Source organism: Macaca nemestrina, chromosome 7, assembly GCF_043159975.1.
Source record: "Macaca nemestrina isolate mMacNem1 chromosome 7, mMacNem.hap1, whole genome shotgun sequence".
NCBI lineage: Eukaryota > Metazoa > Chordata > Mammalia > Primates > Cercopithecidae > Macaca > Macaca nemestrina.
In genome coordinates, this window is record NC_092131.1 from 146,728,545 (window position 1) to 146,744,935 (window position 16,391).

Consider the following 16,391-nt stretch of genomic DNA (forward strand, 5'->3'; position numbering starts at 1 on the left):
GGAGTGGTAGTTCTTCTCTTCACCGGTGCCTGGCAGGAGGCGCAAGCGGGACTACGCGTCACGGCATGCACTGCGGCGCCCAGCCGGTCACCGCCTGTGGGCTGCAGACGCCTGCGAGCAGGTTGTTGTTTTTATAAGAGGCGTCATTGGCGCCCGAGCTGTGACCGCCGCCACTGGGGCAGCCAGCACAATTGGGCGGAGGTGGCGTTGCCTCTTCAGGTACTGTACTAGGCGGGCTTAGACCCCGGGAGGGGGTTTGTGCCGACTGTCTGAGTCCCTGGCCGACACCCTCGGCTCAGTAGAGGAGCAGTGGCGTGGTCCGCCTCCTAGGCTGGGGCTGCTCGGGCGGGGACTTGACGCCTGGCGTCAGCGGCCGCACGGGCGACCTCCTCGGGCCGTGCGCGAGTCCACAGTCCCGGAGGCCCGAGCTGGCCCCTGGGGCATCCGGTCCGGTGGTCTTGCAGCCTCCAAACCCCGTGTGCTATACTGAGCTGCGCGCCAACAGTGGGAGAGCGGACGGCCTGGGGCACCCTCCTTCCTTCACTGGGCAGGCTCTGAGGTGCTGGTCGGTCTGGACTGATGAAAATCCATATGGTAAGATGTTATGTGCGTCACCCTGCCGGGTTTAATGCCAGCCTGTCTTTTGATGACGTTTGAGCCCCCGTGATGTCAGGAATAGAAAGATTAAATATTAAATAATGCCCGGCTACTTCCGCTGGCACGCCAGCCTGATGATGATCAAATACCTCTCCATACCCTTCTCCAACTCACTGGCCTCCTTTAGCTTTGGTCTTCCTAACCGATTTGTCCTCATTAGCAGCTGCCTCATGCAGTGCCTTGTACGCGTTATGTTTAGCACTATTGGGAGCGCCAAGTAAGGTATTTTGTTGAGTGATGAGATGTGTACTGTTCTGCTCTACTTTTATTGAAAAACACAGTGGGGCATTCTTGTAGCTAGAATAGCTAACTATAGTACTATGAATTTTAGATTTGTCTCCTCCAGTCTACAGGATAGTGCTTGAAATGTCGCTATTAACGCATCCTATCTTTTAGGATTAGAATCTTATTGGGCCCCACACGTCTCGGGGTATTTATCACACACACCCAAGGTGAATGGTTTACTATTGTTTTCTGAGCTCAGGTCATATAGCGGAAGATGGAGATGGTGAGGGTATTATTTTTATTCATAATTTTTTTTTTTTTTTTTGAGACGGGGTTTCGCTCTTGGTGCCCAGGCTGGAGTGCAGTGGCGCGATCTCGGCTCACTGCAACCTCTGCCTTCCGGTTTCAAGCGATTCTCCTGCCTCAGCCTCCCGAGTATCTGGGATTACAGGTGCCCGCCACCACGCCTGGCTAATTTTTGTATTTTTAGTAGAGACGGGGGGGGGGGGGGGGGTCTCACCATGTTGGCCAGGCTGGTCTCGAACTCCTGACCTCGTGATCCGCCGGCTTCGGCCTCCCAAAGTGCTGGGATTACAGGCGTGAACCCCCGCGCCCAGCCTTAATTCATAATTTTTAACCTTTTACGCTAAGGATGGAATTTCAATCAAAAAAGGTATTAAAATTCAGCCCAAATACAATTTAAAGGTGTGGGAAATACTTGTTCTTACATGAAAACCATTTAGAAAATAGTGTAATTGCAATTTTGTAAACCATGGAACAAAAAGTGAACATAATTCTTTTAGAAATGACTTAAAGGGCCCAGAACGGTGGCTCATGCCTGTAATCCCAGCACTTTGGGAGGCCCATACAGGTGGATCACCTGAGGTCAGGAGTTCGAGACCAGCCTGGACAACAAGGTGAAAACCTGTCTCTACTAAAAATACAAGAATTAGCTGGGCGTGGTGGCATGCCCCTGTAATCCCAGCTACTTGGGAGGCTGAGGCAGGAGAATTACTTGAACCCGGAGGTGGAGGTTGCAGTGAGCCAAGATCTGGCCACTGCACTCCAATCTGGGTGACACAGCGAGACTATCTCAAAAAAAAAAAACAAACCAAAAACCAAAAAAAAAAAAAAACAGAAAAGAAATAAAGGATATTCACACTTATGAAAGTGTAGATAGTGAAACTAGAAATGATTTTTCTTGTACTTTCCTGTACTTTTCAAGTTTTCTGTAGAAAAAACTTTTAAAAAAGGATGCAAGTATTAACAGCACTTTGAGAGTTTGTATATCATTTTTTTCACTTTCTAGTGGAAAGCACCCCCCTTATGCAAAAAAAAAAAAAAAAAAAAAAAAAGGCAGCAATTCCAGTTATGGACTCTGTGAACATTACTTTAAAAAGAAAATAAGGGCCTAGTGCGGTGGTTTATGCCTATAATCCCAGGACTTTGGGAAGCCAAGGCAGGCAGATCACTTGAGGTCAGGACTTCAAGACCAGCCTGGCCAACATGGCAAAACCCCGTCTTGACTAAAAATACAAAAATTAGCCGGGCGTGGTGGCGGGTGCCTGTAATCCCAGCTATTTGGGAGGCTGAGGCAGGAGAATCGCTTGAACCTGGGAGGCAGAAGTTGCAGTGAGCGGAGATCATGCCACTGCACTCTAGCCTGGGTGACAGAATGAGACTATCTCAAAAAATCCAAATAAGCAGTAACAGTAAAAAACACAGGCAAAGTCCCTGTTGTTACATCTGCAGACTATATTAATTTAAGCGTAAATTATTTGGAGAGTAGGGACAATAAATGAATTAGTTGGACTGGAAGAAAATAACAGATCTGACAATTAGTAGCATTTGTAGATCTCATTTTATTTTTTGGAGAAGATGTCTTGCTCTGTCACCTAGTCTGGAGTGCAGTGGCCTGGACACGAGTTACTGCAGTCTTCTGGGCTCAAGTGATCCTCCCAACCCAGCCTCCCAAATAGCTGGGGCCACAGGCACATGTCACCAGGCCTAGGTCTGTTTAATATATTTTTTTTGAGACAGAATCCTGCTCTATTATATGGTAGCTCAGCCTTGGCTCACTGCAACCTCTGCCTCCTAGTAGCTGGGATTACAGTGTGATTCAAGCTGGGTTCAAGCATGATTCTTGTGCCGTAGCCTCCGAGTAGCTGGGATTACAGACATGTGACACCATGCCCCTCTAATTTTTTTTTTTTTTTGAGATGGAGTTTCGCTCTTGTTGCCTAGGCTGGAGTGCTATGGCAAGATCTTAGCTCACCGCAACCTCCACCCCCTGGGTTCAAGCGATTCTCCCGTCTCAGCTTCCTGAGTAGCTGGGATTACAGGCATGCGCCACCACGCCCGGCTAATTTTGTGTTTTTTAGTAGAGACAGAGTTTTTCCATGTTGGTCAGGCTGGTCTCGAACTCCCGACCTCAGGTGATCCACCCGCCTCGGCCTCCCAAAGTGCTGGGATTACAGGTGTGAACCACCGCCCCGACCTAATTTTTGTATTTTTAGTAGAGACTGGATTTTGCCATGTTGCCCAGGCTGGTTGTGAAGTCCTGGCCTCAAGTGATCTGTCCTCCTTGGCCTCCCAAAGTGCTGGGATTACAGGTGTGAGCCACTGTACCCAGCCTAATTTTTTAAGTTTTTTCTTTTTTTTTCTTTGAGATGGAGTCTCGCTCTGTCGCCCAGGTGGGAGCACAGTGGCGTGATCTCAGCTCACTGTAACCTCCACCTCCCAGGTTCAAGCAATTCTCTTGGTGTCAGCCTCCCGAGTAGCTGAGATTACAGGCACACACCACCATGCCTGGCTAATTTTTGTATTTTTAGTAGAGGTTGGATTTCACCATGATGGCCAGGATGGTCTCGATCTCCTGAACTCGTGATCCACTTGCCTGGGCCTCCCAAAGTGCTGGGATTACAGGTGTGAGCCACCGCGCCCGGCCCTAATTTTAAAATGTTATATAGAAGCAGGGTCTTGCTATGTTGCCCAGGCTGGTCTCTGAACTCCTGGGTTCAAGCGATTTTCCTGCCTTAGCCTCCCAGGGTTGGATACAGGCATGAGAACTCCATGTCTGGCCTATGCATCTTTTGATCTGGTTTCTTTTCACCTTGTACAGTGAAATCAGAGGCAAAAGTGCTTAGCTTTTCTTCACTTAAGGCTGGACAATCTTAACTTGTTAACATTGAATCACTTTGAGTACCATGTTTTATATGTTTGATATTTTGGCTTATGTCTGTTTTTGTTTTATTTTTTGTTATGGTTATATTGGATATGGACTGGTAAATAGTGTAATCAATCATTAGTCCACATTTTGTTTTCTGTTGTAAAGGGCTACATTGTTCTTCCATATTAATATACAGTACATTTTTTTTGCTACTATCTGTCTCTTAAAAATTAAGGGGGTTTACCTTAACGCCAAGTGTCAGTTGACACTTGATAAGTGTTTTAGAAAAAACACTTTTAACACTGTTGTTTTTCAGGTTACGGTGTTCATACTTTATTTTCTTAGGTTGCCTTCTTTGGAGCTTGTCTATTGCAAATGTCAATTTCTTTTCAATATTTTTTTATCTTATAATTTTGTATATTCTGTGTACTGAGTTGGCTCAATATGTTATTAGGCTTTGGGTCTATTCACAGGCATAAGAAAAATTCAAAATTGATTAATGTGTCTGATTTACTAACTCCTTCCACAGTGTTGTTGTATGGGTTGTATAATTATATTCTTATTCAAGATAAAGAAAGACTTTAAAAAATTAGGTGTATATGAACTGCTAAAATCATGGAAGTAGTCGTTTTTGAACATGTTAAGAACATGAACACAGCAGCAAGGCCTGTTAAGCCCAAGGTACTTTAAACAAAAAATGCAGACTCATCTAACAATGCAGAACTGCTGGAGGCTGAATTATGTTTGTTTCTTTGTGGTGAAGATGAGGAAGTTGCAGTATTGTCAGTGATAAAGGATTACATTTTCACACATTTCCTTCCTGACAGTTCCATAATTTTAACTAGGCTAAAACACTTGGTTTCAAAGGTCATTTGCAATGTATTGTACCAGATAAACTTGGCTGTATTTTCTCTCAATTTGAGTTCTAAGATTAAATTCAGCCCTATAATATGGGAATGATTACAATTAAGTGGTGAATAAAGGGATTTTTTTCCCCAAAGGGCATTTAATGTGTGGAAAGCTCTTTAATTACCTGAGGAAGTATTAGAAAATAAGAAGTGTGAGTTAAGTTTTTTTTTTCTGTCATCACAGGAAGCCTGAAATCTTTTTTTTTTTTTCAGTACTTATCTAAATCACTATTCTTTTAAAATCTTACAAAATCTTACTTCTGGTTCATATTGCCAGCATGTTGAAATGTAAAAAGAGCATTGGGTTGGAAATCAGAGACTTTTTAATGATGTTGAACAAGTGATTATTTATAATTTTCTGTTCATTTTCATTTGGAATTTGTAAATAATAGCAAGCTGCCTTTATGGGGGTATTTGTGATGATGAAATCAGATATGAAAATGAAATTGCTTTGTAAGTCGCGGAGTTACCTACTCAGGTGAAGTATTATTGTACTGCATAAGTGCATTTACATGAAGCACTTATATATTTGAAGTGTGATGATGGGATAAATACTTTTTGACTGGGAAGTTTGATGAAGAAAAAAAGTCAAGTGGGGTATTCATTTGGTTTCTTGGTAGAACTTGGTGGCTTTTTCCAGACTGAAGGAAACCCGGCTCCTCTCCTGACTGTGACTTTGCACTCTGTTGCATTGAATGTCCCGCAACTGGAGTGTACTTCTGTGATTGAGCTTTTAATTTTGGTTTTGATTTGTTTTAATCTCACTTCTGTAAGTGTAAGAAAGGTCATCAGTCTAGTTTGACAATAGGAAGTAGCTATTGTTTTTAATACTCTCAAATGGATCTTTTTTTTTCTTTTTGAGACGGAGTCTTGCTCTGTCGCCCAGGCTGGAGTGCAGGGGCGTGATCTAGGCTCACTGCAAGCTCCGCCTCCCGGGTTCACGCCATTCTCCTGCCTCAGCCTCCCGAGTATCTGGGATTACAGGCATGCACCACCACACCTGGATAATTTTTGTATTTTTCATAGAGACAGAGTTTCGCCATGTTGGCCAGGCTAGTCTTGAACTCCTGACCTCAGGTGATTCGCCTGCCTCGGCCTCCCAAAGTGCTGGGATTACAGGCATAAGCCACTGCACCCGGCAGTGGTGTGTTTTTAGGGAGGGACAGGGAAGGTTGAAAAATGGCACTATAGAAAGCTGTTGCATACCACAGGAATTAAAACAGCGTTGTAGTGGTTCAGGAATAGAAAATAGATCAGTAGAACAGAATGGAGAACACAGAAATGGATTAATAAATGTGTGGGACTTTATATGACAAAAGGTGGCATTTCAAATTATAGAAAAAGTATGGAATATTCAATATTTGGTTTAATTTTCACTTCACACCAAAAGAAAAAAAAATCTAAATGCATGAATTAAACAGCTAAATGTAAAAGCCAAAAACTCTGGAAGTATTAGTAGAAAATATAGGAGAATAATTTTATAATCTCGGGAGCAGGAAAAGCTTTCTAAAACAAGATACAAAATCTAGATACTATAAAGGACACCCTGTTTTCCAGCCTCTACATTGACTGTATAAAATTTGAAACATAGTAGAAGATACTTTAAAAATGTTTGAAGCATGCTAGAACATTAATTCGTGACCCAACTTGAAAAGAACTACAAATCAGTAATGATAATCCGATAGGAAAGTGAACACATGAATATAGATGCTTCACAGAGAAGAAGATGAGAATAGCCAGTCAACACAAGATGCACAGCCCCACTGAAGTCTTCTGGGAAGTGCAGATTAAGGAATTCATTATTTTGCTCATGAGATGAGCAGAAATTAAAGATGGTGGCCGGGCGCGGTGGCTCAAGCCTGTAATCCCAGCACTTTGGGAGGCCGAGACGGGCGGATCACGAGGTCAGGAGATCGAAACCATCCTGGCTAACACGGTGAAACCCCGTCTCTATTAAGAAATACAAAAAACTAGCCGGGCGAGGTGGCGGGCGCCTGTAGTCCCAGCTACTCGGGAGGCTGAGGCCGGAGAATGGCATGAACCCGGGAGGCGGAGCTTGCAGTGAGCTGAGGTCCGGCCGCTGTACTCCAGCCTGGGCGACAGAGCGAGACTCCGTCTCAAAAAACAAAACAAAACAAAACAAAACAAAAAAAAAAAAGATGGTTGTTACTCTGTTGGTGGGATTGTGGAGAAATAGGTACTTTCATATGTTGTTGGCAGCAACTTTGTACTACCTTTGGGAGAGCAATTTAGCAATATCTATAGTTGTTTTAGTTGTTTTTTGAGATGGAGTTTCACTGGAGTGCGCCTGGCCTTATTTATTTATTTTTGAGATGGAATCTGGCTCTGTAACCCAGAACTTAGTGCAGTGGTGTGATCTCGGCTTACTGCAACCCCTGCCTCCCAGCCTCAAGTGATTCTCCTGCCTCAGCCTCCCAAGTAGCTGGGATTACAGGCACGTACTACCACGCCTGGCTAACTTTTGTATTTTAGTAGAGATGGGGTTTCACCATGTTGGTCAGGCTGATCTTGAACTCCTGACCTCATGATCCACCCACTTCAGCTGGGATTATAGGTGTGACTCAACGCCCGGCCTTTTTGTTTGTTTTGAGACAGAGTCTTGCTTTGTTGTCCAGGCTGGAGTGCGGTGGTGTTACCTCGGCTCACTGCAACCTTCGCTTTCTGGGTTCAAGCAGTTCTCGTGCCTCAGCCTCCCAAGTAGCTGGGATTACAGGCTCCTGCCACCATGCCTAGCTAATTTTTTTGTATTTTTAGTAGAGACGCCAGGCTGGTCTCAAGTGATCCTCCCAAAGTGCTGGGATTACAGGTGTGAGCTACCATGCCTGGCTCATTTGTTGTATTTTTAATAGAGATGGGGCTTCACCATGTTTCCCAGGCTGGTCTCAAACTTGTGAGTTCAAGCAATTTGCCCAGCTCTGCCTCCCAAAGTATTGGAATTACAGGCATAAGCCACCGGGCCCGACCTGTGGCTTTTCATGGAGTTCTTAGAACGTCAGTTGTCTGTGCTGTTGGGCTTTCTACTTTCTCTACCTTTTGGAATGTCTTCACTTTCCAGTCCCTTTTACCTAGATAATTTGAATTACTCTCTGAAGGCTCCACCTATTTCTCATGAGTTACAGACATCTGCTTCTTAAGGATCTGTTTTTTCAGTTTCATTTTGATTTTTTAGATATTAATTCAGTTTGATTGACGGAGTCTTGCTGTATCACCCAGGCTGGAGTGCAGTGGCACAATCTTGGCTCACTGGGTTCAAGCGCTGCTTCTGCCTCAGCCTCCTGAGTAGTTGGGACTATAGGTGCCCACCACCAGGCCCAGCTAATTTTTTTTTTTTTTTGTATTTGTAGTAGAGACGGGGTTTCACCATGTTGTCCAGGCTGGTCTCGAGCTCCTGACCTCAGGTGATCCACCTGCCTCGGCCTCCCAAAATGCTGGGATTACAGGCATGTGCCACTATGCTCAGCCTTTTTTTTTCTTTTCTTTTATTTTCCTTTTTTTTTTTTTTTGGGACAGAGTTTCTTGCTCTTGTTGCATAGGCTGGAGTACAATGGCTCAATCTTGGTTCACTGAAACCTCCACCTCCCGGGTTCAGGTGATTCTCCTGCCTCAGCCACCCAAGTAGCTGGGATTACACATGCGTGCCACCACTCCCGAGTGATTTTTTGTATTTAGTAGAGACAGGGTTTCACGATGTTGGTGAAGCTGGTCTCGAACTCCTGACCTCAGGTGATCCACCTGCCTCGGCCTCCCAAAGTGCTGGGATTAGAGGCATGAGCTACTATGCCCGGCCTAACAGTTGGTCTTTTTAATATTTAGCTTATCTCTAGGTGTTTCATTCCATATAACTAAATCTCAGTTGTGTTGAGGCACAAAAAAGATGGAAAACTACTCATTCATTCTTCACAACTGTTTTCAGCACCTCAAGGAGGCCTTCCCTAACCATCCTATTTAACATTCCAGTTCTTGCACCATCCCCACCCCTACTGTGCCCTCACTTTTTTCTCCATGGCACTGGGCACCAGCTGGCTAACTCTGTCTTTAAAAAGTACTTTTCTTCACGGGAGGTTTTTCTTTTGTTTTTGTTTTCTTTCAGTCCTGTATCTTCAGGACTTAGAAGAGTTCATGGCACATAGTAGGTACTCAATAATCATATGTTGAATGAATAAATGCAGTTTCATGTTCCAGATGAGGATAGGCTCATTTGAAATATTTCCATAGGTTTATTAGACAAAAAGTAGACTTTCAGAAAGTTTTCATGCCTGGCACAGTGGTTCACACCTGTAATCCCAGCACTTTGGGAGGCTGAGGCAGGCAGATCACGAGGTCAAGAGATCGAGACCATCCTGGCCAACATGGTGAAACCCATCTCTACTAAAAGTACAAAAATTAACTGGGCATGGTGGTGCGTGCCTGTAATCCCAGCTACTTGGGAGGCTGAGGCAGGATAATCTCTTGAACCTGGGAAGTAGAGGTTGCAATGAGCCGAGATCACGCCACTGCACTGTAGCCTGAAGACAGAGTGAGACTCCGTCTCAAAAAAAAAAAAGTTTTCATTAGTTGGGATCTTGTATCCTCTTCCCTTTCTCAAGTGATGTGTTTTAAAGCAGACATTTTCATATCCTTTGGCGGAGGTGAAAGACCCAGACCTTTTGAAAAGCATTTTAGAAATACGTTCTTAAAAGCACTCCAAACTGACTCTCTTATCTTTGGTCATGTGACAGTACAGCTGCACTTTGGGGCCTTTGCCTATATCCTGTTGGTTGCCTCACTTCGGAATTGTAGACGTGTGGGAGAATAATGCTCCCATTCTTCTCTATCTTGTCTAGTTCTAGAAGATATGGTGATGGAAACCTTACCTTTTTCATAGTAAAATGTAGCTACTCAGGAATGATGAGGGGCACCGTCACATCAGGTAATACTCATTCCAGTTATATTTTATGAGGTAAAATTGATATTGTTGTTTGGTTATTCTTACAGATTTTGACAGCCTCCACCAAAGTGTTTTTAAATGACTTATTTAGTCTATAACTCTTCCCTGAATTCAGTCTCCGGACACCTACTTGATGTTTCCTCTTGGATGTGATAATAACAATCTCAGATTTAAAATGCTCTAAATCAATTTACTGATTTTCTTTTCTTCCTTTTTCTTTTTTTCCAAGATAAGAGTCTTGTTCTGTCTCCTAGGCTAGAGTGCAGTGGCGTGGTCGCGGCTCACTGCAACCTCCGCCTCCTGGGTTCAGGCAATTCTCCTGCCTCAGCCTCCCGAGTAGCTGGGACTACAGGCACCCACCATACCACCTGGCCAATTTTTGTATTTTTAGTAGAGACAGGGTTTCACCACGTTGGCCAGGCTGGTCGTGAACTCCTAACCTCAAGTGATCCGCCCACCTCAGCCTCCTAAAGTGCTGGAATTGGATTATCACAGTAGCTACGCAAATGAACTTCTTGCTTCTGCCTTTGCTCCCCCACAATTCTGTCCCAATAGGTAGCCAGAGTGATCTTTTATTCCTTTTCTCAAAACCCGTCTGTGACTTTTAGTTTTCACTCAGAGTAAAAAGCTAAAATGCTTTTTAAAAGGAATCTTAGGATCTGTAAGCCCTACTCAATCTGTCCCCTTGCCCACCCTATTATCTTGTGTTTAATCTTGTCTTCCTCTCACCTGCTAGGTGATCCACACAGGCCTCCTTGCTATTTCTCAAAGGTAGAGCTTTGATCTCAACTTTATACCTACTATTCATTTGGTCTTAAATGCTCTTCCTCCAGTTAACTGTATATAATGGCGCCTCACTCATTCAAATCTTTGCTCACATATACTTTAGCAATGAAGCTTCCGCTGACCACCCTTTTTAGAATTAAACTTCTCTATTCCAGCATAAATCTATCCTAGAACAAATCTCTTCAAATATTTTACAGGGTTTGACTCTTTTTGTCGACATAAGTCTAAGGTTTTTGACCTGAATGTGTGGTGACTCTTGCTTATAATGGCCATATTGTTTTTGGCTACTGCCATTCTGTGAGTTAGCAGAAATAGGAGGAGCAGCAAGAAGATGATTTCAGTATTGTAGCTGTTGTGTGTTAAACACTTTGAGAGACCTGCAAGTGGACATCAAAAGCAATTGGAAATATATGACTGGAGATCGAGTTAAAATAAACTACTCTGAGGAATAAAAGGAAGCCTGAGCCTAAACAGAACTTCAAGTTTATTGTCTTCACAAAATATTCTTTGTTTTATAACTGTATGATTTCTTAGCCTTTGTAGCTGTCCTATATTCTGCTTATGTCTAAATTTTTAGTAAAGCTCTTAAAATGAGGGGAGGGTTTATACATTTACCAATGGTCAGAATAATGGGAGAGGCTCATGGACTTCTCCAGAATTTTGAGTTCTTTTTTTCTTTTTTTTTTTTTGGAGGTGTAGTCTCACTCTGTTGCCCAGGCTGGAGTGCAGTGGCATGATCTTGGCTCACTGCAGCCTCCTCCTCCTGGTTTCAAGCGATTCTTCTGATTCAGGCTCCCTACTAGCTGAGACTACAGGCGCGCATCAGCATGCCTGACTAATTTTTGTGTTTTTAGTAGATATGGTGTTTCACTATATGGCCAGGTTAGTCTCGAACTCCTGACCTTGTGATCTGCCAGCCTCTGCCTCCCAAAGTGCTGGGATTACAGGCGTGAGCTGCTGCACCCAGCCTAATTTTGAGTTCTGTAAAGAACAATTAACTGCACTGTCCCCCAGACGTGGTTACCTTTCTTGTTTATTGATTGCTTAATATGTATTTAGCATTCACTCAGTATGTGTTGGGAATACATTATAGGCTGGTAAACAAGCAATTACAGCACAATGTTCTGTATTAAGTGCTAGATGCAGAAAATAATAGAGTCTTAGGGATGGGGTCAAGGGATGGCTCTCAAAGGAAGTGAACCATTAGCTGAGATAAGCACAGGAGTTTGGATGCTGGTAAAGGGATGGGCGACTGATCAGAATATATAAAGCCCTGGAGTAAAGACAAAGCCAAGCATTTTGAGGGGAACTGAGAAGGTTGGGCAAAGAGGGAATGAATTAAAAGAGATGAAAGCTAGAGATAAAAGACTTGATATTCAAGGCTTGGGGCATTATCTTGAAGAAAATCTTAACATTTTAAAGGAATGACATAATGAGATTAACATTTTAAGATCTCTAGCTATAATGGGGAGGTTCAAACTGCCAGGGGGCTTTCATATTCATTGTGTCTAGGATAGGGCTTAAAAAATTATTATTTTTTTTCTTGCTTTGATTGTAGTATGCGCCCAACATTTTGAGAACAGCTGAATTAATAGGGTTCTTTAGGAAGCCTGTTAATTTTATCTAAATTGTCATGGTGGTGTTAGGGCCAGCGGGAAATCTTTTTTTCTCATTTGGGCTGGTTGGTGTTACCAAAATATCAGGGGTTTGGTCTAGGTCCTGCTGCTTGCCGCTCAGGAAGCCAATCACAGAGATGAGTATTGCCAGAGAAGAAGGCTTTAATTGGGTGCTGCAGCCAAGGAGATGGGAGATCAGTCTCAAATCCATCTCTGACTGACTGAAATTAGAGGTTTATATAGCAGAGAAGAAATGTAACCATGTGTGGGCAAACAGGAATTAGAGAGGGGTGAGAAAGAGAAGTTGGTCAACAGGCAACAGGTGGTCAGTTAAGCAATCATGCAGGGTCTGGCTTCTCAATGTCATCTGTTAAGTAAGCTTCAGCTTCTTGATCCTATCTAGGAGGCCTTATGGTTTGTTTCCTAAGAAAGGAGCTTAGATAACACAAATAGAGCTTTCTCAAGTTTTAAGACTGAGAGGATCAATTTCTGTATTTGTTCAAAGAAACCATAAAAGTTCTGTGGGATAACTGGCTGGTTTCAATGTTATCTTTCCCTCAAGGAAGTAAACAAACCATTAAACTGGGGCTTGATTGAAGTGGGCTTTTTGATTTGAGAAATTCAAGTATGGTAAGTTCTCCCAAATCAGTAATATATTTTCCTTTTTTTTGAAATCTGTTTGTTAGAAGATGGGATCAGGCAAAGGGAAGGAGGGAAGCTTTCATACAGTTGAGAAAGAATGCTTTTTAGGCTTCAGGCAGTTTTCTTTCTTTCTTTCTTTTTTTTTTTTTTTTTGAGACGGTGTCTCGCTCTGTTGCCCAGGCTGGAGTGCAGTGGCACGATCTCGGCTCACTGCAAGGTCTGCCTCCCAGGTTCACGCCATTCTCCTCCCTCAGCCTCCCCAGTAGCTGGGACTACAGGCACCTACCACCACGCCTGGCTAATTTTTTGTATTTTTAGTAGAGATGGGGTTTCACTGTGTTAGCCAGGATGGTCTCCATCTCCTGACCTCGTGATCCGCCCGCCTCGGCCTCCCAAAGTGCTGGGATTAGAGGCATGAGCCACCGCTCCCAGTGGCTTCAGCCAGTTTTCTTATCACAAAGCCCTCACCTACTTCTGATTTCATATAGAATTTTTCCAGTTACCCAGTCACTTAAACCGGAAACCTGGGAGCTATCCTACACTTTCGCCCTTCTACAGTTGGTTATTCAGTCCTTTAATAAAATAATCTTTAGGCTGGGTGCAGTGGCTCACGCCTGTAATCCCAGCACTTTGTGAAGCTGAGATGGGTGGATCACTTGAGCCCAGGAGTTCGAGACCAGCCTACCAACCTAGCAAGTCCCCGACTCTTAAAAGGAAATTAGCTGGGCAGGGTGGCACATATCTGCATAGTCCTAGCTACTTGGGAGACTGAGGTGGGAGCATCTACTTGAGCCTGGGAGTTCAAGGCTGTGTTACTGGTGGAGGGTGTCCAGGTTCTTGGCATCTTGAACAAAGAACTGGACAAAACACACAGACAAAGCAAGGAAAGAATGAAGTCAGATGAAAGTACGCTCCACAGTGTGGTGGCGGGCCCTAGCGTAGGGGCTCAAGGGCGCTGTTATAGAATTTGTGGGGGCTTAAATACCCTCTAGAGGTTTCCACTGGTTACTTGGTGTACACCCTATGTAAATGGAGAGGTGAAGTAAAGTTACAAAGTCATTTCCTTGGTGTATGCCCTATGGAGAGGATATTTCCTGTCATAGCTGAAGTGTGAATCGGCCTGATGTACCCTGCCTCCAGACCCTATTTTCCTGTCTCAGCAGCTTTGAGCTGTGTTCATACTACTGTACGCCAGCCTGAGTGACAGAGTGAGACCTTGCATCCAAATCATGATAAAAATAATAATCTTTCATGTCTTCTCAGAGCTCTTCTAAACCTTTCCCGCTATCTTCTAAACCCTTTCCCTCATCAACACTGATTAAGTTTAGATGCTCAGCTTTTTCATGGAATATTATGTTGCTTCCTTGCATCCCACAGGTCTAGGGTTGTTTAGTTGCTTCCCTATGTTTAAGGACTTGAGTCCAGGTTGTTGCCAGTGACCAGATGTTTCTAACCAACCTCTGGTGTCTTCCCCACCACCGCCCCAACTTTAATCCAACTGAAATATTGCTGACACAGTTATTTTCATAAAAACAGTTTGATTGCCGGGCAGGGTGGCTCATGCCTGTAATCCCAGCGCTTTGGGAGGCCGAGGCGGGCAGATCATGAGGTCAGGAGTTCGAGACCAGCCTGGCCAACATAGTGAAACCCCATTTCTGCTAAAAATACAAAAATTATCTGGGCATGGTGGCGCGCGCTGTAGTCCCAGCTACTCGGGAGGCTGAGGCAGGAGAATTGCTTGAATCCGGGAGGCGGAGGTTGCAGCGAGCCAAGATCGCGCCACTGCACTCCAGCCCAGGCGACAGTGCGAGACTCAGTCTCAAAACAGTTTGATCATGTTTCTTCTCTGTTTGAAAAATGTAAATTGCTTCATGTTGCCAACATACAGACTTCCTTTTTCTTGGCATAGGAGCTTTTCAGTTTCCCTCTGCTTCTCAGTTTCTGCAGTCATGTTTTTCACACCTTACTGTTCATTGAAAATAGAGTCCTTCACTGTTGCTGCCTGCTCCCCATTCACAATTCTCCTTTTCTTTTACCTCTGGCCAAATGCTACATTTTCTTTTAGTCATAACTTTCTTCTTCATTCCAACAATATGACTCTCTAGACGGTTCTAGTCTAGGAGGGTCTCCTTGTCTTAGAAGTTTCCTTATATCTGTTCATATAGGTATGCAGTCCTGTCATGTTCTGTATGGTAAATTTATGGGTGGCTTGTCTCTGTTTCACCTGGAAGACAGTAAACCACTTTTCAAACTTAGTGTCACATATAGTGCTTCCTATAGAATTTTAAAAAATGTGTCCCATAAGTCAATATGTTTTTGTATTTGTAGACCTGAAAGATGTCTGAAAATTCCAGTGACAGTGATTCATCTTGTGGTTGGACTGTCATCAGTCATGAGGTATGATATTTAATACTTTCTTATAAGGTAATTTGTAATATTAATATTACCAGTGATGTAAACGGTGTTCTTTGAAGATCAGTCTTTTTCTACATTTAAGCAAAAAGTTCCAATGGACATTTTCCCTCTCGTATTAAACTTCACTGCTGAGAACTCTTCATGAGCCAGCATCTTCTACATTATTGTACATAGCTTTGAGACATTAGGCAAATACTTACTGAGGGTTTATTATTGGTCAGGCCTTGTGCTTTACTTTCATTTTCATATAATTTTTTCTTTTTTTTTTTTTAGATGGAGTCTCACTCCATTGCTCAGGCTGGAGTGCAGTGGCGCCATCTCGGCTCACTGCAAGCTCCGCCTCCTGGGTTGGAGCCATTCTCATGCCTCAGCCTCCTGAGTAGCGGGGACTACAGGTGTGAGCCACTGCGCCGGCTAATTTTTTTGTATTTTTAGTAGAGATGGGATTTCACCATGTTAGCCAGGATGGTCTGGATCTCCTGACCTCGTGATCCACCCGCCTCGGCTTCCCAAAGTGATGAGATTACAGGCGTGAGCCACCGCGCCCGCCACAAAATGAATTTTATAATAGAAGATTGATCTATGTACAACAAGTATACATAACTTGTACATTTTATTTTCTCATGCCAGTAATGTATGTTCACTATAGAAAAATGACAGTAAGGCCGGGCGCGGTGGCTCAAGCCTGTAATCCCAGCACTTTGGGAGGCCGAGACAGGCGGATCATGAGGTCAGGAGATCGAGACCATCCTGGCTAACACAGTGAAACCCTGTCTCTACTAAAAATACAAAAAATTAGCCGGGCGAGGTGGCAGGTGCCTGTAATCCCAGCTACTCGGCAGGCTGAGGCAGGAGAATGGCATGAACCAGGGAGGCGGAGCTTGCAGTGAGCTGAGATCTGGCCACTGCACTCCAGCCCCGGCGACAGAGCGAGACTCCGTCTCAAAAAAAAAAAAAAAAAAAAAAAAAGAAAAATGACAGTATACTGGCCAGGCGCGGTGACTCACGCCTGTAATCCCAGCACT

The 16,391-nt window shown here is 43.8% G+C and overlaps 1 protein-coding gene across 5 annotated transcripts in view; it reads left to right on the forward strand.

Annotated features, from left to right (window-relative positions):
• Positions 1-80: 80 nt before the first annotated feature.
• Positions 81-16,391, forward strand: part of LOC105489915 (cell cycle progression 1) — a 50,405-nt gene continuing 34,094 nt past the window's right edge. Inside the window, exons 1-3 of one of the 5 annotated variants that reach the window (XM_024795317.2) lie at positions 116-219; positions 465-594; positions 15,280-15,348. In XM_024795317.2, coding sequence (XP_024651085.2) covers positions 15,289-15,348 — 60 coding nt within the window. In that variant the 5' untranslated portion in view covers positions 116-219; positions 465-594; positions 15,280-15,288. Of the gene's footprint in view, positions 220-454; positions 595-9,798; positions 9,890-15,279; positions 15,349-16,391 lie in introns of those variants that run through there. The other 4 variants (XM_024795315.2, XM_024795330.2, XM_071066809.1 and 1 more) reach the window with 4 other exon arrangements.